Source organism: Hermetia illucens, chromosome 3, assembly GCF_905115235.1.
Source record: "Hermetia illucens chromosome 3, iHerIll2.2.curated.20191125, whole genome shotgun sequence".
Taxonomy (NCBI): domain Eukaryota; kingdom Metazoa; phylum Arthropoda; class Insecta; order Diptera; family Stratiomyidae; genus Hermetia; species Hermetia illucens.
Window position 1 is genome coordinate 41,684,943 of NC_051851.1, and position 26,410 is coordinate 41,711,352.

Genomic DNA, 26,410 nt, shown 5'->3' on the forward strand with positions numbered 1-26,410 from the left:
ATGCAACATTACTCGGTCTGCGGCATTCTTCCGTTCCGTTGCTAGCTTGCACCCATCGTCAAACTAGCCGTTCCGACTTTTCTTCTAGCTAAGGCCAAGTATGTTTGTGGCCGTATCCATGATAACGTTCTTCAGGTGGTTGCGAAGATCATTTGTTGATGCTTCATTTCCAGGACCTCGGTTGACTGCGGTTATTGCGGCATCCATTTCCCTATTATAGGTGTCGCGGAGGGCTGTGTAATGGATGGCTTCAGTGTTAACTCTCACCTGGTTGTCAGAGGGGATTCTAGGTGGTGTTGTTTTTCGAGCTCGGAGCACCATGCCAACGAGACAGTGATCCGAGTCTATATTGGCGCCCCTATATGTTCTGACATTCATCAAGGCTGAGAGGTGGCGGCGTTCGAGTCACTACACCATATATTATAGTGAAATGGTTGTTGGAAATACTTGTTTGAGGGGAAAGCGGTCCACAAACAAAAGTGGGACTCTCGATATGGGACCACTTTCAACAAAATTGACCCCGTGTTGATCGAACGCCGTCACCTCTCAACCTTGATACTGGAGCCGAAGAAGTCTCCGAGCAAAACGGTAGAAAATTTTGTCGGCAAGGTGGAGAAGTCCTTAGGAGAAGAAGCACGAGTACAGGCCAGCAAGCAGGAGATCGTTATACAATATAAGAACATTGATGAAATCACGACCAAGGAGGATATCCGCGACGCCTTAGAAAATAAGTTCGCACAACTTAGGCTTGTAAGATTCCGCAATCAGGGGACTGAGGAAGGCAGCGTTCAAACTGCTGGTGGCTGGAGAAGTAAAAATAGGTTTGATCGTTTGTCGACTCAGGGACTAAGTGTCGTTCAAGTGCTGCTTTAGATGCCTGGAATTTGGCCACATAGCGGCGAAATACACCGGTGACTGTGACAGATCAAAAAGTTGCAGAAAATGTGGGGGAGGAGGTCATATGTTGAGGGAGTGCAAGGCTGAGGCTGAATATATGCTTTGCAAGGAATAAAAAGGCGTCGACTGTCGGTATGTTGCAGGCAACAGTAGATGCCCAGAGTTTAGGAGAGCCCTGAATGCAGTAAACAAATCAAGTTGATACAAATCAACCTCAACCACTGCGAGGCACCACAAGACTTTCTCTCGCAGACCATCTGTGAGAAGGGACCATAATCAGCGAACCTTATCGCAATAATAAGAGCGGTGCCTGGACTGCAGATGTAACTGGCAAGGCGGCAATATGGGCATGTGCAAATCAAGCCATTCAAGAAGTGATGAAGTTTCCAAAAGTTAAATCCGTCAGGGCAAAAATAGCTGGTATCTATATATATAGGAATGCTAGGTACACTAGTCTCGGATGCAAGAAGTCGAAACCCCAAGATCATAGCGGGTGAATTCAACGCGTGGGCCGTGGATTGGGGCAGTCGCACTACGGACACCAGGGGCCGTATCCTGCTTGAAGCTTTCGCGGAGCTAGATTTGTTGCTTTCCAATATGGGAAATGTTTGCGCATTTCGTGGGACAGGATCGGGCTCAATAGTCGATCTGGAATATGTGAATACCACATTTGTGAGAAGCATGGCATGGTTTGTCAGTGATCATTATACTCACACCGACCACCAGGCAATTTTACTCCAGATCGAATATGGGCCATGCGGCGATGTGCGGCTGGTCCGTGAAAAAGTCTGAAGAGGATGCATTCATAGAGATGCTATTGGGAGGCCAACATCCCGGTGCTGCGGCTACAGTAATCAACTTTGCGGGAAACCAGGGCTGGTCCGTGAAAAAGTTTGCAGAGGATACATTCATAAAGATGCCATTGGGAGGCCAAAATCTCAGTACTGCGGCTACAGGAAAGGTAGAGCAAATTATGAGACGCATAATGAGAGTATGCGACGCTGCTATGCCGAGGTGGCGAGTCCTCGCAAAAAGGCGCTCAAACTGAAGAGATCGCGGAGTTACGGGATGCATGTTTTCGAACTAGAAGGATTTTCCAATGATCTAGAGGAAGAGCGGAATTCGACGAGAAACGGCAAGTATATGTGAACCATCGAGGTAGGCTTAAGCAGGCTATACGGACCAACAAACAAAAATGCTTGATGGAACTTTGCGCAGAGGTAGACCAAAGACCCTGGGGAACAGCGTACAGGATGGTTATGAAGAAGATGAGAGGGCGAACACCACAATCGACCTGCCCGCATCTTGTGCTCGATATTGTCATGGCGCTCTTTCCCCCGCATAAAGGGGAGCGCAAACAAGACAAGCAAGCATTGGACGTTCACACCATACTTGCGGAACTTGTGCAAATTTGCCGGATTTGGTGATAACAAGCACTCGGTCTGGATGCTTTTCTCAATAGAGATCTTAAGCTTGCTGTTAAAACCAGAGCCGACAGGTTTATCAGCGAAACATGCATGGTAGAAGGAGTTTTCCTCGACCGGTGAAGAGGCAAAAACTAGTTTTGCTCCCCAAGCTGAAAAATTACCTAGGAGACCCACCATCATACGGACCGATTTGCCTCATCGACACGGCAGGATGCTTGAAAGGGTCATCTACAATAGACTGCTCCCTATCAGTGAATATAAGGATGCACTATCGGAGCGACAAATGGATTTCGACAAGTCCACTCAACGATCGACGCCGTAGACGTTGTTTTGAAGCTGGCTCGCCATTTCGCCTAAAAAAATGCTGTGCCGTGGTGACGTTGGACATCAAACATGCATTCAATTCCACTAGTTAGGAGTGGATAAAAAGCTCACTGGGTAAAACCTAGTACCTAGTTATTTGACTAAGTTTCTCGACAGTTACCTTTCGGAGAGGACACTTTGGTATGACACGGATGAGGAACCCAAACAGTACACCGTCCAGCTGGAGTACTACAGGGCTCAGTGTTGGGTCCTCTCCTGTGGAATGTGATGCATAATAGGGTCCTTATCCTTCCCGTACCAAAGGAGGCCTCGATAATCGGTTTCGCAGATGATCCAGCTGTAGTTGTCGTCACGAAACAACCTGAAGACGTTGAAGTGTACGCTAACGAAACCATTAGCGCGATGTTTTAGCTTGATCTTGCGGAACAAAAGACGGAGACGGTCTTGATTACCAACCGTACGAACAGGAATACGGTTAATACTCGTGTTGGTGGTCATATCATCACTTCGAAACCGGTTATCAAATACCTAGGGGTGATGATTGACGCTGAAATCAATTTCAAGGGACACCGTCGTTGGCGCAACAATCCATATTGGATCAAGGCCTTGAAGTGTGTTAGAGCACTTCATTCAAGACCGTAACGGTACACTACAGAGAACTGTAGGAGGCAATGTGGTGAGCATTGCGCTCGCCCGAGATTATTACCCTGATTTGACTCAGGTACTCATTCACAGCTGAGTCGACTGGTATCCGACGTCAAGTCACGATACAAATCCCACTGCCACCAGCGAGATTTGAACCGCGGCCTTCCGTATGACAACCCAGTGCTCTAACCACTGAGCTATTCGGACACCTGGACTATGCCTGTGAGAAAGTGGCAAATTCCAGCGTGTCATTAGCACGGATGATGCCTAACATGTCTTCAGAACAATATCAGGTTATACAGTGTGTGTTATTGCGAGAATGATGCCGATAGACATTCTGGTAAGTGAGACATGCTGCCTGTACGAGAAAAGGAAAATGAATCCACCTTAAAATGATGCAGCATACCGAAAGGCGGCAAATCGGCAAGGCGAGGGTCGCTGGAAAAGTGGCAGCAACGGTGGGATGACTCGTAGAGGGGTCGCTGGACCCACACTTTGATTCCCCGTATTGAGGAGTGGATCCAGCGACGACATGGCGAAATTAACTACCATCTGACGCAATTCCTGTCAGGACATGGCGGTTACAGGAAGTATCTGCACCAATTCAGGCTGGATTATTCTCCCTTTTGTCTTGAATGTGGTTGCACAGCTGAGGACCCGGAGTATGTTAACATATGTTCCACTGTCCACGATTTTTCTCAGAGAAGAGGAGTCTAGAAGACTCCCTGAAAACGAATCTAAGCCCGCAGAACGTCGTCGTGGAAATGTTAAAGTTGGAGGGAAACTGGTGTACGGTGAACTCCGCAATCAAAATAATACAGGAGGAACTTGGAAAAGCAGAGCGCGCAAGGAGGACGCGAAGAACGGAAGGTTTGGTCGCTTAAAGCGCGGTCCACCTAGCGAAGTAATGCTTTGCGGCGGTTCCGCGGGGAAGGAAGAAGGAGAAAGTGGAAAGTGGTTTTAAGTGGGTGAGAATCCCACACGCTGCTGCAAGGTGGTGCGGCAGTGTTTTTGTAGCATTTCCACCTCCATCTATAAAAGAAAGACAGACAGACAGCAAACCGATTTTAATAAGGTTTTGTTATACACAAAACCCTTAAAAGAGCTCCTAGGTACATCTCACACTCACCTTTCTCATGTATCTCACCCCGAAGGCTGATTTATTTGCAAATTACAGTTGCAACTAAATTTAAATTGAGTCAAAAGAGTTTGCACCCTTCCTATGTGCAATAAATGCCAATTTGCTCAGTCGTTCGAACACGAGAGACAATTTTAAAAACTACTTGATAAACAGGTGTATTTCCACTTCCGAATTTCCCGATTCCATTTAACCACTGTTGTATGCGTTGCCCCTGTGTACACACCATAAACAATTTCATTATCTCTTTTCCGAAAAAAGCAGAAACACAATCAGTTCTGGCTTTAGGCCTGGGTAATTTGCAGTGTTTTTCATTATTTTATATCGTGAAAGTGCTCACAGCAGAAATCGACTTTTGTCTGATATTAATAACACGGGAAGGGGCTGCAAAGGACACAATTGTTTAAAAGCGCTGTCATCCAACCATAACAGATACGAATTTAGCTTAATGTTGTTATCAAGTTGCTTCAACTTGTTTTTTAAATATTGCATCCGTTATGTATGAAATGTGCCAAAAAAGCGAATGTTAAGCAAACAATAAAATGGGGTAAGAGCGGCGGATGATAGTTTTGTGGGCGGATAAGTGATTTGGGTGGAAAAGAGGAAAACCAACAAATATTATTAATTCCAATAAGGGTTTTCTGCGCTTCTGATTCTGGTATGAGGACAAGGTTAAATGAATAAATGATTTTACTTGTTCCATGGAAAATAAAGCGAGTTGCATGCTATTATTTGGGATGTCACCATGTCCTCTTCAAAAAGGTTACGCTTTTGTATGTTGTTTCCTGCTTTTCTGTTGCGTACAATTTTTTCACTTAATTTTTGAATAATATCGGCAATAACAAAAGCATTTTCAATAAATTGTTCGGTTTCTCTGCGTGAGGAGAAACATATTACTGAATTTAGGCTAAGAACAGTTTACTCCCGAAATATAAGGATTACAACGAAGGACATCCATCAAGATCGTAACCATGTTGGATAGATTCTGAATACAAGGCCAGCAATACTTGGCAGATGCTACTTTGTTTCTCCGCTTTCCTTTTATCCTTTCTGAAATGGATCTCGAAAACCCAGTTGCCCTGTAGTACCCACCAATATCAGACCAGGGTCTGTCTTGTAAAGACCAGGCGTAAAATTTCACTTGATTATTTTTCCTTTTTCCTATCACCCAGCATTTTTATCCCTCCTATCATATCATTTCTAATTTCCTCCACGAGTGTACAATATTAAATGTTCTAATATGAACTGTGAAACTACGACAAAGTGTTTACCTAAAAACTTTTAGTAATGAAACTATTGTATACATTAAAAATAGAAATGATCATTGACTCTTTTATGTATGATAATAAAATTGCAATGCTATGTAAATTTCAATACAAGGGTACAATTAGATGGGTTTTGCCTAAGCGAACGAGGGCCTTTGATGTTTCTCTCTGAGGGTATAGTTGTTCGAAAGAAAGAATTGATTTTTTGTTACCGATAGGATATCAGGAAGTGTTTGAAAGGTTGCTTACAGAGCAAGGGAAGGCTGTTCGAAATTTCCGAGAAAACACCGAGGAGAATTGTTGATATTAATTCCCCATGTTGCTTGCGAGTTTCGTGCTGAAATATAATATCTGATTTAACAGATTTCTAATATTCTTTATTTTTTCTAATACATTCATTTAATGCCTTGTTTTTTTCGAGATTTTTTTATAAGAAACAATGTCTTTACATGTTGTGGGCAGCAAGTTCTGAAAATGTATACCAAGGTGTGAGAATCGGATAAAAATTCCCTTCGGAAGGAATTTCGTATCGGCAATTAAAGCATTGCATAGCAATCGGTAGTTAACACGTGAAAGACTATTTTGTTTAAGGATTGAAGGATACCAAATCCCTTCCACTTGATGTCTGACCGGACCATGTGGAGAAAAACTGTTTTGAGTGGGAGAAGTGAATGGAATTTCACCACAGGGATTTTTAATTATTTAGACAATCCCTGAAAAGAACTATAGCTTAGGAATATTCTCCGATTGAAAAATAGAGATGTCCTAGGTAACCAAATTTAGGATAATTTCTTTTTCCAAAATCTCCGCTGATTTCTGATACAATATTATATTGCGTTGTTTTCGAAATCCGAATTTAAGATCTGATATGGCAATAGGTGATAGATTATGAAGTAAAAGATGTTGGCATACTTTTCATATGGCGGGAAGAAGGTCAGTGAAATTATTTGATTTCATTAGAGTGCATCCTTTCTAGGTTCAAGAATCATTGTAAGAAATGCATTTTCCAACTATTTGGAAAATATCTGATACTCAGGATTGCATTGAAAATATCATCATCATCAACGGTGCAACAACCGGTATTACGTCTAGGCCTGCCTTAATAAGGAACTCCATAAATCCTGGTTTTACGCCGAGGTCCACCAATTCTATATCCCTAAAAACTGTCTGCCGTCCTGACCTACGCCATCGTTCCATCTTAGGCACGTTTTGCCTCATCTTCTTTTTGTACCATAAATATTGCCCTTATATACTTTCCGGGCGGGATCATCCTCGTCCATACGGCTTAAGTGACTCGCCCACCGTAACCTATTGATCCGGATTTTATCCATGCCCTGACGGTCATGGTATCGCTCATAGATTTCATCATTATGTAGGCTGCGGAACCATCCATCCTCATGTAGGGGGCCAAACATTCTTAGGAGGATTCTTCTCTCGAACGGGGCCAAGATTTCGCAATTTTTTTTGCTATGAACCCAAGTCTCCGAAGTATACAAGAGGACTGGCAAGATCATTGGCTTGTACAGTAAGAGCTTTCACCCCATGGTGGAGCAGAACAGTTTTGGTAAGCTGAAATAGGCTCTGTTGGCTACCACCAACCGTGCGCGGATTTCATCATCGTAGCTGTTATCGGTAGTGATTTTCGACCCTAGATAGGAGAAATTATCAACGGTCTCAAAGTTGTAGTCTCCTATCTTTATTCTTCCCGTTTGATTAGTACGGTTTGATGTTGTTGGTTGGTTAGTTTTCGGGGCTGACGTTTTCACTATATATTTGGTCTTGCCATCATTGATGTGTAGCTCAAGATCTGGCGCTTATTGCTGCCTGCTCGATCTGGATGAAGGTAGTTTGTACGTATCGAGTCGTTCCTTCTATGATGTCAGTATCGTCAGCATAGGCCACTAGTTGGGTGAAGTTAAAGAGGATCGTACCCCTCGCTTTTACGTCCGCATCATGGATCACTTTTCCCATAGCCAGGTTAAAGAGGACGCATGATAGGACACCCTCCTGTCTTAGACCGTTGTTGATGACGAATGATGCCGAGAGTGATCCTGCTGCTTTTATCCGGCCTCGCCCATTGGTCAGGGTCAGCCTAGTCAGTCTTATTATTAATTTCGTCGGGATACCGAATTCTCTCATGGCCGCGTATAGTTTTACCCTGGCTATGCTATCATATGCGACCTTAAAGTTGATGAAAAGATGTTGTTGATTTGCTGCTGGTTTTCCTGGAGTGAAGCCTCTTTGGTATGGACCAATAATGTTCTGGGCGTATGGGGCTATCCGGCCTAGCAAGATAGAGGAGAAGATCTTATAGATGGTACTCACCAACGTGATACCTCTATAATTGATGCACTGCCTGATATGTTCCTTTTTATGTATGGGCAGGTACTGCCCCGTTGTCAGTTGTTAGGTATTCATTCGCTGTCCTACACCTTACACATAAGTTGATGAACCACTTGGTGTAATTGGTTGCCTCCATATTTAACCAATTCGACTGTAATTCCATCGGTTCCTGGCGACTTATGATTTTTAAGTCGATGAATTGCACGGCCTGTTTCTTCTATACTTGGTGGTGGCAGTATTTGTCCGTCGTCTTCAGTTGGTGGGATCTCCAACTCGCCGATGTTCAGCTTTTTTAACAGTTCATCAAAAAACTCAACCCATTGCTCCAGTATTTCCATTCTGTTGGAAATCAGATTTCGTTCTTTATCTCGGCAGGATAAGAATCGAGGTGTGTAAAACTTCATACTACTGACTTGTTGGTAAAACTTCCGCGCCTGGTGTGGTTGCTCTATGTGCTTTTGGAGTTCACAGACCTGTTGGTTCTCCAATCGCTTCTCCGCTTGCCGGAGTTCGTGACAAGTCTCCGCACGTGCTCGCGTTCTTTGAGAATGCAGCATTACTCGGTATGCACCATTCTTCCGTTCCGTTGCTAGCTTACCTTCATCGTCGAAGTAGCCCTTTCGACTTTCTTTGCGAGTGGCCTCAATTATGTTTATATTCGTATCAATAATAACGCTCTTCAGATGGTTGTGAAGATCATTTGTTGATGCCTCATCTGCAGGACATTTGTTAGCTGCGGTTATTGAATTTTCCCCTTATAGATGTTACCGAGTGCCGTGTTGTGGCTGGTTTCACTAATCACCCTCACCTGACTGCCAGAGAGGATTGTAGGCGGTCCCGTCTGGAGAGGTCCACGTTTGTTTATGGACCGCTTTCCGCGTAAACCGGGAACTTAAAACAATCATTTCATGCGATACTGGTAATTGAATAATCCGCAGTCCGTTACCATTTGTATTTTTATGTGAGCTTTACGTGCAACGTATGGCCTGAATGTGGGCTCCGTCCTTTCTTGGTTGTTAAAATCTCAAAGTATGATTTCTTCTGCCTCCTAGAAAGTATCCTTCTTCGACTCTGCAGTCACCTCTGTAGGTCCCTTAATAAGGTTCATATTTCTAAATTTGCTTCGCAAATGTTTTCAAAGCCGATAACAGCAGGTTTCATTTTTTGGCTGACTAAGAAACCTACGTCAAGCACATGGTTTGCTGGATGGCCATTATAATATATGGTATAGTAGCTCTTCTCTAGGAAACCAGTCCCTGTCCAACGCATTCCCTGCAACGCTGTTACATCACCCCTGTATTTAAACAGGGTATCGGATAACTGCTTAGCAGCTCGATCTTTGTTCAGGGAACCCACGTTCCATGAGAAAATGCGCAAATCGTTATTCCGTTGTCGTTGCCGGGTTTGTCGTTGTAAAGTCCATCCTGTCCGAGGTTCCTTCTGTGAGTTCGTAACGAGTTGTTTTCCATGTAGGGTTGTCAGCCCTACCCGACCTCCAACCTGGAGGACCAGTTCCTACAATTTATCCCGTTTTTAGGCGTAGGAGACTCGCCTTCATCCTTCTCTGTCTCCAGCTTTTCGTTAGAAAGAGCTCCCAGCGGTCACCACGCGGAGGTGGAGATAAGGTTTAGTAGTAGAGCTGTTGGTGTTGGTTCAGCAAGCCAGACCAGATTTTATGCTCCATCGTGTGTACCAATCCACGTTTCTTCAACATTTGTTCAAATTATGCCGCACAGAATTAAAAGTATAATTTGAAAAAAAGGATGCTCAAAGTATTAATAACTTCTAGATAAGAATACATATATTTTATTTAAAATCGGCCATTTTAATAAAGTAATTTCCTTTTTATCCTTTTAAAAGCATAATTTATTTTATTTCACGGCTCGAAAGGCAATATATCAAAACGCTCTTGCTGCTCATAATTCGATGGTCTTACCACAAGTTCTACGTGTGGAATTTTTGTTAAATTTGCGGAGCAGTCGGAGTTCGTCATACCGCTTAAACTGTAATGAATGTAGCGTTCTTCCCAGGCTTACTGCTTAGAATTTTCATGGGCGACAATACAATAATAAATACCTTCCCATGGGTGACTACCTGTGGAACTGTCGTCAGTAGTGGGGGAAATCCGACATGGTGAAACTATTCCACGGTTCGTTACATCAGCAATTTTATTCTGTTTTACTAGGGATTGTAAGGAAGATTCCCTTCCTAGATTTAAAAGCACAATAAACAATACAGTCTATATATTCAGGTCAGGCCACTGGGAAGGAAGAGATACCTCCCGAACCTGGAGTTCTTTCGATGATTCAGAATAGAGAAACGTTATTAAAATACGATTAATTATACAATTTAGGGGAGGGCCTTCATGCTTTTCACTCCGCGCCATGGGTCACGTTTGTTTTCATCCTTAACAAGGAAACGCTAATAATAACTAATATTTACGCCCAAAGCGCTTGTCCCCACTGTCTCGGTCTAGTGAACATTTCCAATCATAGAATAGAAAATGAGACTCATCGTCATTATTTATTAAATTTTTTTAAGAACTGAAGGCCTTTTGAAGTGCTCCCCGATTGGATCGATAATGTATAAAATCACGAAATTTTAAAGTAACCGGAACGAATATAGACTTTAAACAAAAAGAGGAAACGTCAGTATTTCATAGCGTACCACCCTTCATGCACCATTGCTGTTTATATAGCCTTCCAATAGCAACACTGGATTTAATGGAAAATTATTCATTTTTATTCATTATTTAACTTATTTAACTTTTCTTCTTGGTCTGTTTATACATCGATGCCCAGCATTTTTTGGAAATAATTTACAGAAAAAATTAAAATGGATTATATGCTCGCGTAAGCATGGTTATGCAAGCAAGCGGGAAGTTGTCCTGAGCAAGTTACTTTGAGTATATAAATTGAAAGAGAGAAAAGTACGCAGGTACAAATACTTATTTTAACATAATTGCGACGTATTTCTGAATGAAAAAGGCATCAACAAACGGTGACTTTATACAAGTGAAGGAGGTGCACTAAGATGTGATAAAGGCCGTTAGTATAGTATGTAATAACAATTGTTCCCTTCGAACAATTATTGTGTGAATTATTCCTTAATTCATATTCAAACTACTATGCGAACTGTAGTGGTTTGGCTACCTAACGACCGCGGAGAACTTCGCATGTTACTTTGCTAAACTGTGTCCTGCGCAATACCGCAACTTACAATTTGAAAGAATTTATTTAAATCTACACCTATATGCATAGATAGGTATTCCTCCTAGCTATTTCATCATCATCAACGGCGCAACAACCGGTATCCAGTCTAGGCCTGCCTTAATAAGGAACTCCAGACATCCTGGTTTTGCGCCAAGGTCCACCAATTCGATATTCCTAAAAGCTGTCTAGCGTCCTGACCTACGCCATCGCTCCATCTTAGGCAGGATCAGCGTCGTCTTCCGGGTGGGATCATCCTCATCCATACCGATTAAGTGACCCGCCCACCCTAACCTATTGAGCCGGATTTTATCCACAACCGGACGGTCATGGTATCGCTAATAGATTTCGTCGTTATGTAGGCTACGGAATCGTCCATCCTCATGTAGGGGGCCAAAAATTCTTCGGAGGATTCTTCTCTCGAACTCGGCCAAGAGTTCGTAATTCTTCTTGCTAAGAACCCAAATCTCCAAGGACTACATGAGGACTGGCCAGATCATTGTCTTGTACAGTAAGGGCTTTGATCTTATGGTGAGACGTTTCGAGCGGAACAGTTTTTGTAAGCTGAAATAGACTCTGTTGGCTGCGAACAAGCGTGCGCGGATTTCAACGTAGCTGTTATCGGTTGTGATTTTCGTCCCTAGATAGAAGAAATTATCAACGGTCTCAAAGTTGTATTCTCCTATCCTTATTCTTCCTGCTTGACCAGTGCTGTCTGATGTTGTTGGTTGGTTGGTTTTCGATGCTGACGTTGCTACCATATACTTTGTTCTGCCTTCATTGATATGCAGCGCCTGCTCCATCCGGATGAAGGCAGTTTGTGCATCTCGGGTAGTTCTTTCCGTGATGTCGATATCGTCAGCATAGGCTAGTAGTTGGGTGGACTTAAAGAGGATCGCACCTCTTGCATTTACCACAGCATCACGAATCATTTTCTAGAGGGCCAGGTTAAAGAAGACGCATGATAGGGCATCCCCTTGTCGTAGACCGTTGTTGATGTCGAATGTTGTTGAGAGTGATCCTGCTGCTTTTATCTGGCCTCGCACATTGATAAGGGTCAGCCTAGTCAGTCTTCTCAATTTCGTCGGGATACCGAATTCTCTCATGGCCGTGTACAGTTTTACCCTGGCTATGCTATCATAGGCGGCTTTAAGGTCGATGAATAAATGTTCCATATTCCAACGGTTTTTCCATCACTTGCCGCAGAGGGAAAATATGATTTGCCTGGAGTGAAGCCTCTTTGGTATGGGCCAATGATTTTCTAAGCGTATGGAGCTATCCGGCCTAGCAAGATAGTGAAGAATATCTTATAAATAGTACTCAGCAACGTGATACCTCTATAATTGCTGCACTGTGTGATATCTCCCTTTTTAGGTATGGGACAGATAATGCCTCGTTGTCGGTCATCAGGCATTGATTCGCTGTCCCACACCTTGAGCACAAGTTGATGAACCACTTGGTGTAACTAATTCGGCTGTAATTCCATCGGCTCCTGGCGACTTATGATTTTGAAGCCGATGAATTACACGGACTGTTTCTCCTATACTTGGTGGTGGCAGTATTTGTCCGTCGTCTTCAGTTGGCGGGACCCCCAACTCGCCTATGACCTGGTTGTTTAGGACTGTGTCCTAAATCATCATTGTGAGGTTTCTACCAACTGATGCTAGTGATTCAGCTTATTATAAGCCAGTTCACTCCCTTTGGTCGCACAAAGGATAGTTCATTCCATTGGATGTTATAACCAGCAATGGAATTGCCTCCTCTTCCATATATGCGGTATATCGACTGCCATTTCCATCTTCTAATTAAGATTATCTGCATGCTAAGGCGGCTTTTCGTCCAAGACTATGTCAGCCTAGGATATCCCAATGACGTAACGGAAGCTAAGTATTCAAGAAGGCTTGACATTTTCCCGTAACAGTGGGGGTCACTTTCCTTGGTTTCGTCGCATATAGCAACTACGTTGGTACAGAAGAACCTTATGGTGATTTTGATGTTAAAGTTTCTGCTAGACTGAGAGCAAATCTAGCGCTGTGCTATTAGTGCTTCGGGTGTTGTTAGTTTCGGTACCCCCATCTAAAAAAATAACAACATCCAGACATACACTTCTTCCATCATCTTCAATGCTTTGTTCACTGATCCCAATAAGAAGTCAAAGTGTTTGAGGAAAGATACCATAGTTCATGGAAGGTTATCAAAGTGCATGGGTAACGATTTCATTGTTAAAACCATTTATATGTCACCAAAAAAACATAATAGAGCAAGTTCCTTGAATTCTACCTGGATGCATCACATGGCATATCCCAATGACCTTGTCTCCATATAGTTCGTCGAGTACCCAATTTTTCTGAAAAGTAGCCTCTGATGAAGCACTTTGTAGAAAATATTGAAAAGCATACCCAGTCAGAAAACAAATTTTCCGTACTTTCCGCTACGGTTTATGCAGCAGAGTCTGTTGCAGAAATGGGATAAGCCTTGTTGGATCAGTAATTGAGTCATAAACAGCTGAAATAATTTGTTGCATCAAATTAGGGATGGTGAAAATAGACCCTGGCGAAGATAAACACCAGGCAATCATTAGCGTATACCGTAGGAGAATAAATATTATTGATATTTACGTTAGTCGCTATAAGATGATCTCAAAGTAGATTATTCAATACCTGAAGAGAGGCAGACTGAGTATGCAGGGAGCCTGATTCTAACAAGAATCTTCACATCACTCTGTCAATATCATACATTTAGTATCAACTTAAATTTTATTCTACAGTCAAGGTTAACACTCAACATGGAATATCGGGTAAGGACGTAACTGCAGGATGCCAGATTATATAATGCACTCTCTTCAATGTGTTTCATTGATAAGGTTCTTCGGGGTGCATATTGGTATATGCACTCTTGGCGCATATATAAGGCACCATTTATTCTTGGGACACGTTCATATTCGACTAGCATTATAAGATTATAAAATTTATAATATTTATTCCCAACCCTGAAAAACGCATCATCTTAACTTCATTCTTCCTTAAAAGATTGGAAAGGTTAGTAGGGTGGTTGCTTCACTGCAGGTCGGATAGTTTGGTTGATTCCGATAAAAGCAGTTTGGTGCGTCTAGCAACATATAGGATCTGCCATTTGTCCTTATGGAAAGCCTGTTATAAGTTATTGATAGTGGTGGTTCTGGTTTTGTGTGATGGACCTAGAAAATCTAGAAAACCTCGGTGTCTCTCTTACATTCTTGCAGTCTGTTCCAGTTTCCCTCCTCCCTCTTGAGGATTATTTTATATTTCCTACCAAACAGTGGGGAATGAATTCGATTCTCTTTTTCTAATATTTCCGCCAATGCTTCCGGCTCCCTTTTTTCGTTTATACACTGAGGTGTAAAAATCTTAGAAACACACGCTCGTTTAAGCTCAGCCGCACGATCGCCAGGGCTAGAACGGAATTCAAATGCGTGTGGGATTCACACCCCCTAAAATTTACCCCTGGTCACTCCAACCTCAGTTCCGCGGGAGTATCATTTGGCTATTACTTCGCTGGATGGGCTCGTGCTTCTGCTCCTTGTTGCTTTCCTTCTTCTTTCTTCATTCAGCTACCCATTCTGTATTTTTACGATTCCGGGGGAAATCGTAAGTCAGTTCTCTTCGGTGAAGTCATACCATAATGTTGGGAATGAGTCTGGGCATCCAGCGACTCGTAGACCTTCGACTCTGACCTTGCTTAATTTCTGCGTTCAGTGTGCCTCTCCATAAGTCTTGTGTGATACAGCATACTCATTTCTTCTGCTTGAATATCGACTGTAATGAGTTATCAGCCTGTAAACTGAATTTGCCTGCATCTTTCCCTCCAAGTTCTCAAGGGCCTCCGCCCATATAAATGATGCGTAAAGGAGGGAGAATGGATCACCGTATGCAGTTAGATCGGCCCATCAACATTTAGCAATATTTTTGCAAGTGCTCTCCCAGTTGATGGAATCAAATGAATGGCATCTAATGCTCTATGGCCTTAGCATAGCTATAGATTTAAACTATGGGGGGGCTGCTCTTATGGTAAGGCTTTGAATATATGTATATATCCAAGGATTGCGAATTGAGTAATGCATCTAGAGCTACTCGAGAGCATACAGTGCAGAAAGGTTAGCTCACAGTGACCATGCTTTGGTTTCATTGTGTTTCACCACACTACAACACATAGCAACATTGTCATACAAGGCAAGGTCCTCTGAGGTCCACATTTCAAGGCAAAAGCTCGACTGCTTAGCCTATACGCTCAGAGAGCTCATTTCAGCTTTGCCTGCACATGTTTATTCTGAGCATGCATTTGAAGGATAATTTCGCTCATTTCGAGAAGGCGAAAATCTTTTAGTTTCCTCCTTTTTGTAAGCAATATGATCGAAGTTTTATTTAGATTTACTGAAAGCCCTTCCTTGAGGCCTCAAATGCTAATCAAATCAAGGGCGCATTTTATATGCGCCCTTGATTTGATTGATTATATTTTTTTATACTGTTTCAGGATCTCGACCAACATTAATGATGCATAAGTGGCTTGAAGTTTTTGAAAAGGCGTATAGCTTAACAGCCTTTCAGACTAGTATTCTGGATTCCCCACTTTTCAGGCAGATGAGTATGTTGGTTTCCATTGAGCCGGTGCGGCATTAACGCCTTCTTGCGAATGAAAATACTGTTGAGCTAATTTGCTTGAAATTCTCGGGATGACTATTCCCTTTCCAGCTTTTAATAAGAAATCTGCTACAACCTTTTAACAAGAGGTAGGCACATAGATGAGAGCGTGTCACGCCACAAAACTATTTTCTATAAGTCGCAGTACGCCGCACGCTTCTTCAGTCTATCCGGATATATGCCGTCCATGCTAAGTGCTTTAATATGCTCAAAGAAAAGTACTGTTTTCGCTTGAAATCACTGCTTCCTCTAGGTCGAAAAGTTTACAGAAACCACCAGCTGTACCTGGTTTAAATCGACTACCTTATCTAAACTGAGGTACATCTTTGTGAGTCTTACAGTGATTCAACTGTCTAGTTTGTGAAAGTACCATCCAAATTTCTAAGTGGCCGGTTCATGCCATTCCCTTAGATAGCGTTAAAGTTTCTCTTTTGCCGTCTGGTGCCACACAGTAAACATTAAGCTCGTTTGTTTGAATCCAATTACGATCCTTTCTCTTCACTCTTTTGTCCTGAGGGATAGGATTTCTGGTATGGAATTCAGAATTTCCAATTATTCTTCTATCGTCAAATAAGTCCTTAGTCGCCTAGGAAACTACCCTTTACTGTCAAGAAATCTATTTTATTCCGCCTCATCCGTTATCATTAGATTTCGTCGTCGTTTAAGGTCTGTTCACTAACAATAATCACAGCGCATTTTTCTAACATATTTTAATTGAAAACTCCTTGAAGAAAAAGGATAAGATCTTTGAGGTGAAAATTACCAGCCTATTTACTTTACTATTCCTGAGCGTCTGAATCAAAACCTATTTAACACTTGTTACCAATTGGTAGTTGCTTCGGAGGAAGCCAAAGGGAATCCTAGGGTAGGCGCAAGAGGTAGCTATGACATTTCTCTTCTTGTCATTAACTCGATGTTCTGATATTTCAAGAGAACCACCGCTGGGCCCTGGGCAAAGGATTGTCTGCCCCAGCGTGGTTCATCATGAACGGCGCAATGACCAATTTCCGGTCAAGGACTGCCTTAGTAAGGAAATCTAGACATCACGGCTTTATGCCAATGTCCACCAAATCAATGTCCCTAGAAGAGGCCCGGCGTACGCCATCACCCCGTCTCAGACAGGGTCTCCCACGTCTTTTCCTCCCATAGATATTGCCCTTATAGACTTTCTGGGTTTGATCATCCGTTGCCAGTCGTTAAGCAGTGATTCGTTGTCCTACACACAGAGGCAGCAATGGCATTTCTATTCTTGTCATTGACCTGATGTTCTGATGTTTCAAGACACACACCTCGGTCCTCGACAAAGTATTGTCCGTATTAGCATGGCTGCTTCTAACTAATTTCACATCAAGATTTAGTTTTAATTTAGCTTAGTGGGGGAGAGGGACGTAGCTCCATGGACTCAAGCATTTGTTAGGCCCATTGTAGTATCCCCGGATATCGCCTATTCGACTGCCTCTTGCCTACGGTGTTCATCTGAGAGTATTCTATATACACAAAAGGTTGGCACACTCTTCGTTAAGAAAGGCCGGTCAGCTGCATTTGAAGTGGAGGACCTTCCTCCTCCCCATATTGGCTGCTTATAGCCGAGGCCACAACTCTGATTTTTCCCGTGCTGTAGTTTAAGGAACAGCGTCCCATTAGAAGCCCTACTAGAGTTTTCATGTCCACTTCTTAAGGGACAACAGCCAGGGTTCTTTTAGTTTTTTTGCCAAGCCGGCAGAAGTTCAAATTTCTCCATTCGATGGCGTGAATCAATGCAAATTCCTTCTTCAGAGTGGAATTGACAGAGGTTCGCCGGATGCCAAAGGTTTTATCTGGCCCCACTATTATGGATCCGTAACATTGGCAAACCAGTCTGATCCATGGCACCCACATTAGGAATGTTTCATTCAATCGGCCCAGTTTCAGCAACATCTGATGATAACTCCACTGGCTTGATATGTCGTTGCTGTTTAGGGCTGATAATGTTCCCCGACTGTTGGAACAGATTTGAATGGTTCGACCCCTCCATTTTTGTCGCATACGTTCATATGCTACCAATCCGAATCCGAAAAGAATCGTGGCCAGGTATCGATCATTTTTCTGTTTTGGTGATCACGAGGGAGTATGTCTTTTCAAAGTCGAATCTGCAAACCATATAATCGGTCAACATCGGACCGCCTGATGTTTACCAGGAAATTCCCATAGTATACGTAGTATCAGGCCTATTCGTGCCGTTAGCTGCTTTCCGCTTCACCTCTAAATGAATAGGGGTAGATTTAGGATGACTTCGAGTGCCGCAGTTGGCGTACTATTCATTTCTCCTGTAATATTTAGCCAACCGAGCCTCGAAATTTGCGTCAATAGATTCCGGCTGTTAGTAAAGTTCAGTCTCGGCCATGCATTCTTCAAAGCGAGTTTTATTATGTACGTATACATCCAGTGAATCAATTTTTGTGAAAGTCCTTAGGTCTTACCCATCGCAGTCCTTCAGTACCAAAGTAATTTTCAGGAATTTTAGTAGCGTTAGCCTGGAATCCAAATGTACTTGTAAATATTTAACTGTTTGTATTGTGCTAAGGTGGGTATCGTGTAGCTGCCCAAATTGACGTTCTTAGTGAAGATACTTAGTCCAGTCCAGTCATCGTGAATCCATTACGGAGGTACCAACTGTGTATTACATGCAGTATTGCATTGCATTCGATAATTATTACGACTAGATCGTCCGCAAACCTTTGTGTCGTCCAAGAGCCATAACAAAGGAGGGAAAACCGATCCCTGTGGGTAACCCCCATAACATTCTGTCTCAATAGGCTTCTGTCTGGCCAATATGTGGATCTTTCCCCACAATAGCATATGAAGAATCCAACTGATTACAAGCAGATCGATTCCATACTGTTTCGCCTTCGAATGCGTTTAAGGCGTATTCTGTCTCCTTGGATTTGCCTTTCTAATGATCTAATTGTGTTGCCTACAGTCAAGTGGCCCCCTAGGGATACATGTATCTTATGTGTACCGATCTACTATTACTTCCAGTCCTTTTAGCAGAAAGGAAGTTAGACTGATCAGTGGGGAGCTTAATATTAGCGGGTGCTGTATTTCGAATATGTAGACCCAGAGTATTCATTCTCTACACTACTAGAGTGGGAATAATGCCACCCGGACCCGCAGACCTGTATCTATTGGAATGAGTTAAACGCCCATTTCACTCATTCCAGTGACAATGCTTTGCATGCTAGAGTTTCATGTTTTGGCTGAGGGCTGTTGGCCCCTATATAAGGTTTTGGATGGTGCCTGGGAAATGTCATTCAAGCAAATGGTTTACCGTTTATCGTTTTTCATCGCTTTCTGCGTACCTCCTGTTTTTTAAACGTAGATAACTCAGCTTCTGGCTGCGTTCTTTGGCGAGAATCCGCTTCAGCTTTGATGTTGCCTCAAGAAAGTCGATCTTCTCGCAAAAGCATCTCCATGATGATTGTTTAGACTTTATTATTTTCTTTAGAGACTTTTGAGCCTCTTGGTACTGATTCCAGCCAGAACTCCTTTCCTTTAGAACTCGGTTGAGGAGGACCGTTGTCGTTCTCCTATGTTTTATCAAGTCCGAGTTCCACCATTCTGTTTTATCCTATTTTGGGATCTTGAGTGGGAAGCACTCTTCAGAAGCTTCTCTTTTACTAGTTGTGGTCATCTGGATTGTTTTCTCAATTCCAGCATTGGATATGACGCGTTCCACAGGGATTGTAACTCGGGTGTTCAGTTCTGTTTTGCACGTCGCCCAATCTATCTCACGTGGACTCCGAAACGGAGTGGGTGTAGGTAGATCCCTGCTCATTACGAAATCAATGCGCCTATGATCTCCAAACCAGTGAAGCACAATGTGCAGCACCACATTATCACTACTGGTTCCCCGATCTTCTCGAAGGTGCGTCCTCTACCATCTCAGAAACTGGCAATTGCACGGAAAGAGTTTGAACAACTCGTTCAACAGGGTATCTGCAGGCCCTCAAACAGCTGTTGGTCTTCCCCACTGCATATGGTCCCTAAGCCAAACGGCGAATGGCGCCCATGTGGGGATTACAGAAGACTAAATGCACAGACTGTTCCTGACCGATATCCAATTCCACTCATCCATGACTTTGCGCATCACCTCGCGAATTGCCGCATCTTTTCGACCTTGGACTTAACCAAGGCTTATCACCAAATTCCAGTAGCTCCTGAAGACATTCCAAAGACGGCAATATGCACACCCTTTGGACTCTTCGAGTTCACCCGAATGACTTTCGGATTGTGCAATGCGGCGCAAACCTTTCAAAGGTTCATTCACTCAGTCCTGCGAAACCTCGAATTCTGTTTCGTATATTTGGATGATGTTTTGGTCGCTTCTTCCACTGAGTCTGAGCACTTAGCCCATCTCGAGTGCATTTTTCAACGTCTCCTTGAGGCCGGTTTAGTCCTAAACGTTGAGAAATGCAAATTCCTTCAACAACAGGTGAGATTCCTCGGCCATTTCATTTCCCCTGAAGGAATACAGCCCGACCCAGACAAGGTGCAAGCAATCACAAGCTTCCCGCGTCCAAAGACAGTGAGGGAGTTGAGGAGATTCTTGGGCATGCTGAACTTCTACCGTCGTTTCCTGCCCAAGGCCGCCCATCTCCAGTCCATTTTGAACGCGTACTTGTCTGGCCCCAAAACTAAGGACACACGAAAGATCGTGTGGTCTGAAGAGGCTATCTGCGCGTTTGACAAATCTCGTCAACAACTGGCTGACGCTACGCTCTTGGCATTCCCTCTGCAAGATGCACCCCTAGCCGTTTTTGTTGATGCCTCTGACATCGCAGTAGGTGCTGCCCTTCACCAAAAGGTGGACCAAGTTTGGCAGCCGTTGAGCTTCTTCTCGAAGCAGTTGAATCCCGCTCAACGGAACTACAGCACCTACGATCGCGAACTGCTCGCCGCATACCTGTCCATCAAATACTTCCGTTTCTCCCTAGAAGGCAGGCCGTTCACAGTGTTCACGGACCATAAGCCTCTCACGTTCGCTTTGAAACAGAAGCCCGACAAAGCGTCCCCTCGTCAGCTTCGACACCTGAGCTTCATAAGCCAGTTTACGTCGGACATCCAGCACGTGTCCGGGAAGGACAACATTGTTGCTGACGCTTTGTCTCGTGTCTCCGAAGTTAACATCCCCGCCTCACTCGATTTCTCGGCTATTGCCAAGGCGCAAGTGGATGACGCAGCACTTCAGAGCCTCAAGTCCAACCCCAAATACAAATTTCGGGAGTTGCCCATCTTCGGCTCAAGCCTCTCGCTCTGCTGCGAAGACTCGGAAAAGGGACCTCGGCCATACATTCCGGCCACATTTCGCAAGGAAGTGTTCCACGCAGTTCACGACTTGGCGCACCCCGGCATCAGGACAACAAACCGGTTAGTCACCGGAAAATACTTCTGGCCCTCCATGAACAAGGATATTAATTCCTGGGCCAGAGAGTGCATCGCATGCCAAAAATGTAAGGTCTCCAGGCATGTTAGGAAAGAAGTGGGCTCATTCCCCCGCACTACCAAGCGTTTCCACACCATACACCTCGACATTATAGGGCCTTTGCGAGACTCGCATGGTTATAAGTATTGCCTCACAATCATCGACAGGTTCACGCGGTGGCCTGAGGCAATACCTCTGAAAGACATCACGGCGCAATCATGTGCTGAAGCCCTCTGTCGAGAGTGGATACCTCGCTTTGGCGTCCCTGCAGTGGTCATCACTGACCAGGGAATGCAATTTGAGTCCACCCTTTTCTCCGAGTTAGGCAAACTCCTTGGTTTTAAACGCCAGCGGACTACGGCATACCACCCACAATCCAATGGGATGTTGGAACGTTGGCACCGGACGCTGAAAGCCGCCATTATGGCACGCGACGACCCGTCCTGGACGCAAGTCTTGCCTCTCGTCCTACTCGGCCTTCGAACAACCCGCCGAGAGGAGTTTGCTGCCAGCCCCGCGGAGCTGGTTTACGGGGAGAACCCGAGACTCCCAAGCGATCCGGTCTTCGACAAGAGATCGGGTCTCACGGAGTCGGGGTTGGTGCGTCTGCTGAGAGACAATCTCCGACGCATCAAAGCGCCACCACCCACTCGACACTCGTCCATACCTGCCTGTTCGCCCAAGGAGCTGGACACTTGCACGCACGTGCTGATCAGGACGGATGCCGTCCGGAAGCCGCTGCAGCCTCCATATGAGGGCCCGTACCGCGTTCTCGAGCGGGGAGAACATTTCTTCCAGCTCGAGATCAGTGGTCACAAAAAGGCGGTCTCTTTGTCCAGACTGAAACCCGCGTGCGCCCCGAAGCAACGTCGTGTCCGCTTTGTGGATTAACGGCGAACGAAGTTCGGGGATCAGTCGCTGAAACCCCTAGGTTTCATCTGGGGGCGGAGTGATGTGGCGCGGCAGGATTCGCAGCATTCGAAATTTATTTCGAATGTTGCGAGTGCGAGCAAATAGATGGCGCGGATCTATCCACTTTGCGTGGCACGCCAAGGGAGTGGAAGATCTCAAAAAAGTGTGCGATGAATGATTTTGTTTTAGGAGACCTGTCACAAATTATAGATATCAAGTTGGGAATTGAACAGAGAAGTCTTTTTGAGTTCGTTGAATTAAAAAGTAATGTTAAGTGTACATTAATGAAAATAACATATGAATTGTTAATTTAAAAATATCTAAAATATTTATAAGGATTGTTGAAATGAGAAGTGGTGTTAATTACTTAACGGTAAAGAAATTATTAAAATAAAAAGTAATTGGATTACTTAAGCCTTACGGATCTTGCATCTTAACCCCATCATCCTTTGCCAAAAGCTTCGTTTTTTCATAAGGGACGTTCTTCTGTTTTCGGCTAAAATCCTTATCTATAATAGCTTGTGGTGTTGGATCAGCAGAGATTTGATTTCTTAAACTGATCTGCTGGGTTTCTGTTGTTCCAACAACAAATGGACAATTTGATAATCAGCTAGTACCCACAACCGAATATTAAGGAATATACTCGTCACTCCAGGAAGATTTTCTGTGGGATTACGATAACGCCGTTGATGATGATCAGAACATTAAGCAAGGACCGGTCCATAACAAAAATTTGATATACGCGCTGATCATCTGGTTGCCGAGTTTGGCTTCTGCTAGCAACAGCAAATTGCTATAATAAATTTGAAATTTCGCTCCTTCGAGGATTACCAAATCATAAAAACCTAAATTCCATTTACCAGGCCCTTGCCTGCTGAGTATCACTTTTGAGTTGGTTCGCTATGTATCAATTCGAAAATTCTTTAGCAAGCGCCTAGTGGATCAAATCATTTACAAATTTGTCCTTGAGAAGGCATACTCCGTTTTAACTACGAAAGAAAAAGATTGGTTGCCTAGTGAAGCCATGGTTATTTTTGGATGACTTGATTATAAAATCGAATGAGCTGGTGGTAAAAGTGGCGGAGACGCATCTGTTCCCGCGATTTCCAACGCCTAAAATTGCGATCGAATGAACAAACATTCCCCATGTGGATGTCAAGGTTCTCGAATATCATTGTTGATGAGGAGGTTAATAGATTGGAGGCTCCACTTCACAAAAGTGGGCCAAGAACCGGTTCTGATAATTTTTGCTTCACGGAGTCAAGTAAAAAAGAATTTGATGCCATTTTGACAAATGAAGATCTTCATGAAAGTGACGTCGTTGACAATTAAGGAAGCGAATATTGGAACCCTAGTTCGGCTTCTACTGGGAGACTACCTGCTGGAGAAAGTCAGGAGAATAGGCCCGACTATTTGCAGCTAATGTAAGAGATAAGGCGAGGTAGTCCTGCATCTTATATACAGACACCCAGATTCCATATACTTATGATGAGAATACTTTTGAAATGGGTCCTGCATTGAGGAACCTGCGCGCTCTCGTCTCATAGAGACGTCGTTAGATTCGCGACAGCTCGGAGGTGTTGGCTATACTATAATAGATCTGATATCTGGGTGCTTAGAGTTAGCTTAATCTGAGAATGCAAGTGGTGGAAACATTATATTATATATAGAGCTCTCTTTGGGAGGAATTATTGCAATGTTTTCTTTTCTGCAAAAGGCTAAAATAAAACAAATCGCGCTAGGCACAATCAATTGGACTCGTTCCATTGTTTTCACTGTGTCAACATTTAGTTTTCTTCTCATCATTCAGTCATGTGAATATCTCTTTACATTGATAGTGTTTCAAGTGATTTCCATCTGACAACACCTCATATTGTTTCCAAACGAGTTTGATTCTCATCTCACGTACTTTCGCACTTTGTCAAAATCCGAAAGTCAAATATTCTTATAGAACTCCATGAGTGTTAGCACTTTGAACTTATATGACAAAAAAAATATAACAAAAAGGCACTACTTCACAGGAAAATGGGGTAGCTTTTCTCTATGTTTCAGCGCGCATTCAAACCTGCACAAATACGTATTCAAATACTACACATACGTTCCTGTTTCTCCCAAATAGAGTTAATCTTAGGAGCAGGAAAAGAAGTAGATCGCACGTGCCTAATGGTGTGAGGAAAACGTCCTGTTTATGAACGAAGAGAAGCATTGCAGTCCCATGCACTCAACGAAATTTTCAACTCCTTGACCTCAAAGCGCGTGAGACCACTCTTGCTTACTTCCTCAGGCAAGCCATTGCAGCTTTTTTTAGCGCCTCCATGCATTTGATGTTGTTTTCTAAGGCTGTCTACGTATTTTTCACACTTACCTGGACTTTATGCCAATGACCGTCGTGTAGATCCCGACCGACTGTTATAATTTGCGCGCCGCCTCCTAAGTTGTATCGAAGACGTAGTGCACCCTCGACCAATTTAAGTTCGAAAAAGTCATAAGTTCCACCGTCGTCAGTATAGAGGACGAGGCCGTTCGGTTGCTCTGTTTTGAATTCTAGTTCCAAAGAACCATTGAGCCCCGTGTACCATTTACGAAATTGCGCAAACGAGTTTTTCGAGCCATCTAACACGAATCCGTGGCAAATATCCAAAATTGAGATAAAGCTAGTGAGTATTAGTAGGACGAAAATTGATTGGTGTAATGTCCTAGTAGCACACGGTTTGGCTTTTTGTGGATGCAGTTTGAGTCTACGGACCACTGTCTGCATATTGTCATAGTTCCTAGAGGTCTTGTCATTCTCTCTTTGCCGGAAGTCATCCGACCCTATATTGTCCTTGCAGCTAATCCTTGTAATCGCCATTTTGTTCAACTTGCAGTGACTCCCCGCGATATTATGTGTAAACACTTTTTTGAATATCTCTACACACTAAAACTACACTCGATCGTAAAAGTAATTAGCATGAATGGCAAATTACTTTTCAATTGATTTCTCAACAAAAATCACTTCACGGCCGATGCAGGAGCGGGCAAAGGTATAAGGGCACGCTTTCATTCACCTTTTAACTTAGCGGTTTTGCAGTCGACTGTAAAAGCTTCTTTTTTTCTTTGAAGTAATTTTCTTCGAGAATGCATTTTCCTTCTGTATATTCATGTAAAAACTTTGCAATTCACTCTCAATAACACAATAGAACTAAAACTTATATTTCATGAATTTGGAGATGTAAAATTCGTATCTTTTCACATCTTCGAGAGGACGAAAGCTCTCCGCATCGAGTTAGGATTTTTTTCACGTTTACACGAAATTTACTATCACTGCCAGGTTTACCAAACTATGACCCGAAGGATTTTTTGCACTTGGATCCGCACAGGATGTCACAATACGCCAATCTCAACCATTTTCGCGAAGGCAGAATGTACAGTCATCTGGGAGCCGACATTTCCAAGTCTAAAACACACTTTGAACCACTCAAAAACTGCAGAGGAGTTGATCTTTGCCTATTGAAGTTGTTGGCCTTGATATCTATCCTAGCCCGTCCGCACTACAGTGTCGTATCCCTTCTGCATCCGTAACAAAACTCGACTGCACTCGGTCCTCAATGCGGGATCCTCGTAATGTGCTACTCTCTGTCGCCCTAAAGTATTTTACACATCCACAGTACTATTCAGCATAACACCTACACAAACTCAATACTTAGACTGGAATTGGCCGGACACATATTCACATAGTACACATTTCCCCCTTTTCTAAATAATTGTTTGTTGGTGCAACCATAGCGAAGTAACGGAGCTTTCGCGCAAGCCACATTTTCCCTCGTGAAGAAAACTTCTTCTGAAAATCCGTAGTGGGTTGTCATCCTGGTATTTGCAAAATTTGCATCTTCCGGCAATCATCCCACATTCAAACTATGAAATATCTCCAAGTAACCGTTATGGATTAAGGATCTTAAAACCTCATTCATTTCCCTTTGCCCTGGACGAAACTGTCAGAAGCAAGCAAGAAACATAAATTTTGCAAATTTCAATGCGTAGATAAGGACCAGAAACTTCCTTTCGGATTTCCACCCTTTTCAGGTATGTTCCTTGAATTAACCCAAAATTAAGCAAATAAATGCAAAAAGCAAA

General features: G+C 43.4%; 1 protein-coding gene across 4 annotated transcripts in view; it reads right to left on the reverse strand.

The window, feature by feature from the left end:
• LOC119650608 (neurexin-1) overlaps nt 1-25,923 on the reverse strand; it is a 371,754-nt gene extending 345,831 nt beyond the window's left edge. For 2 of the 4 annotated variants that reach the window (XM_038053478.1, XM_038053477.1), the window contains exon 1: nt 24,663-25,923. In XM_038053478.1, the coding sequence (XP_037909406.1) occupies nt 24,663-25,148 (486 nt within the window). In that variant the 5' untranslated portion in view covers nt 25,149-25,923. The remainder of the gene's footprint in view (nt 1-24,662) is intronic. The other 2 variants (XM_038053476.1, XM_038053475.1) reach the window with 1 other exon arrangement.
• Between the last annotated feature and the right edge of the window lie 487 nt (nt 25,924-26,410).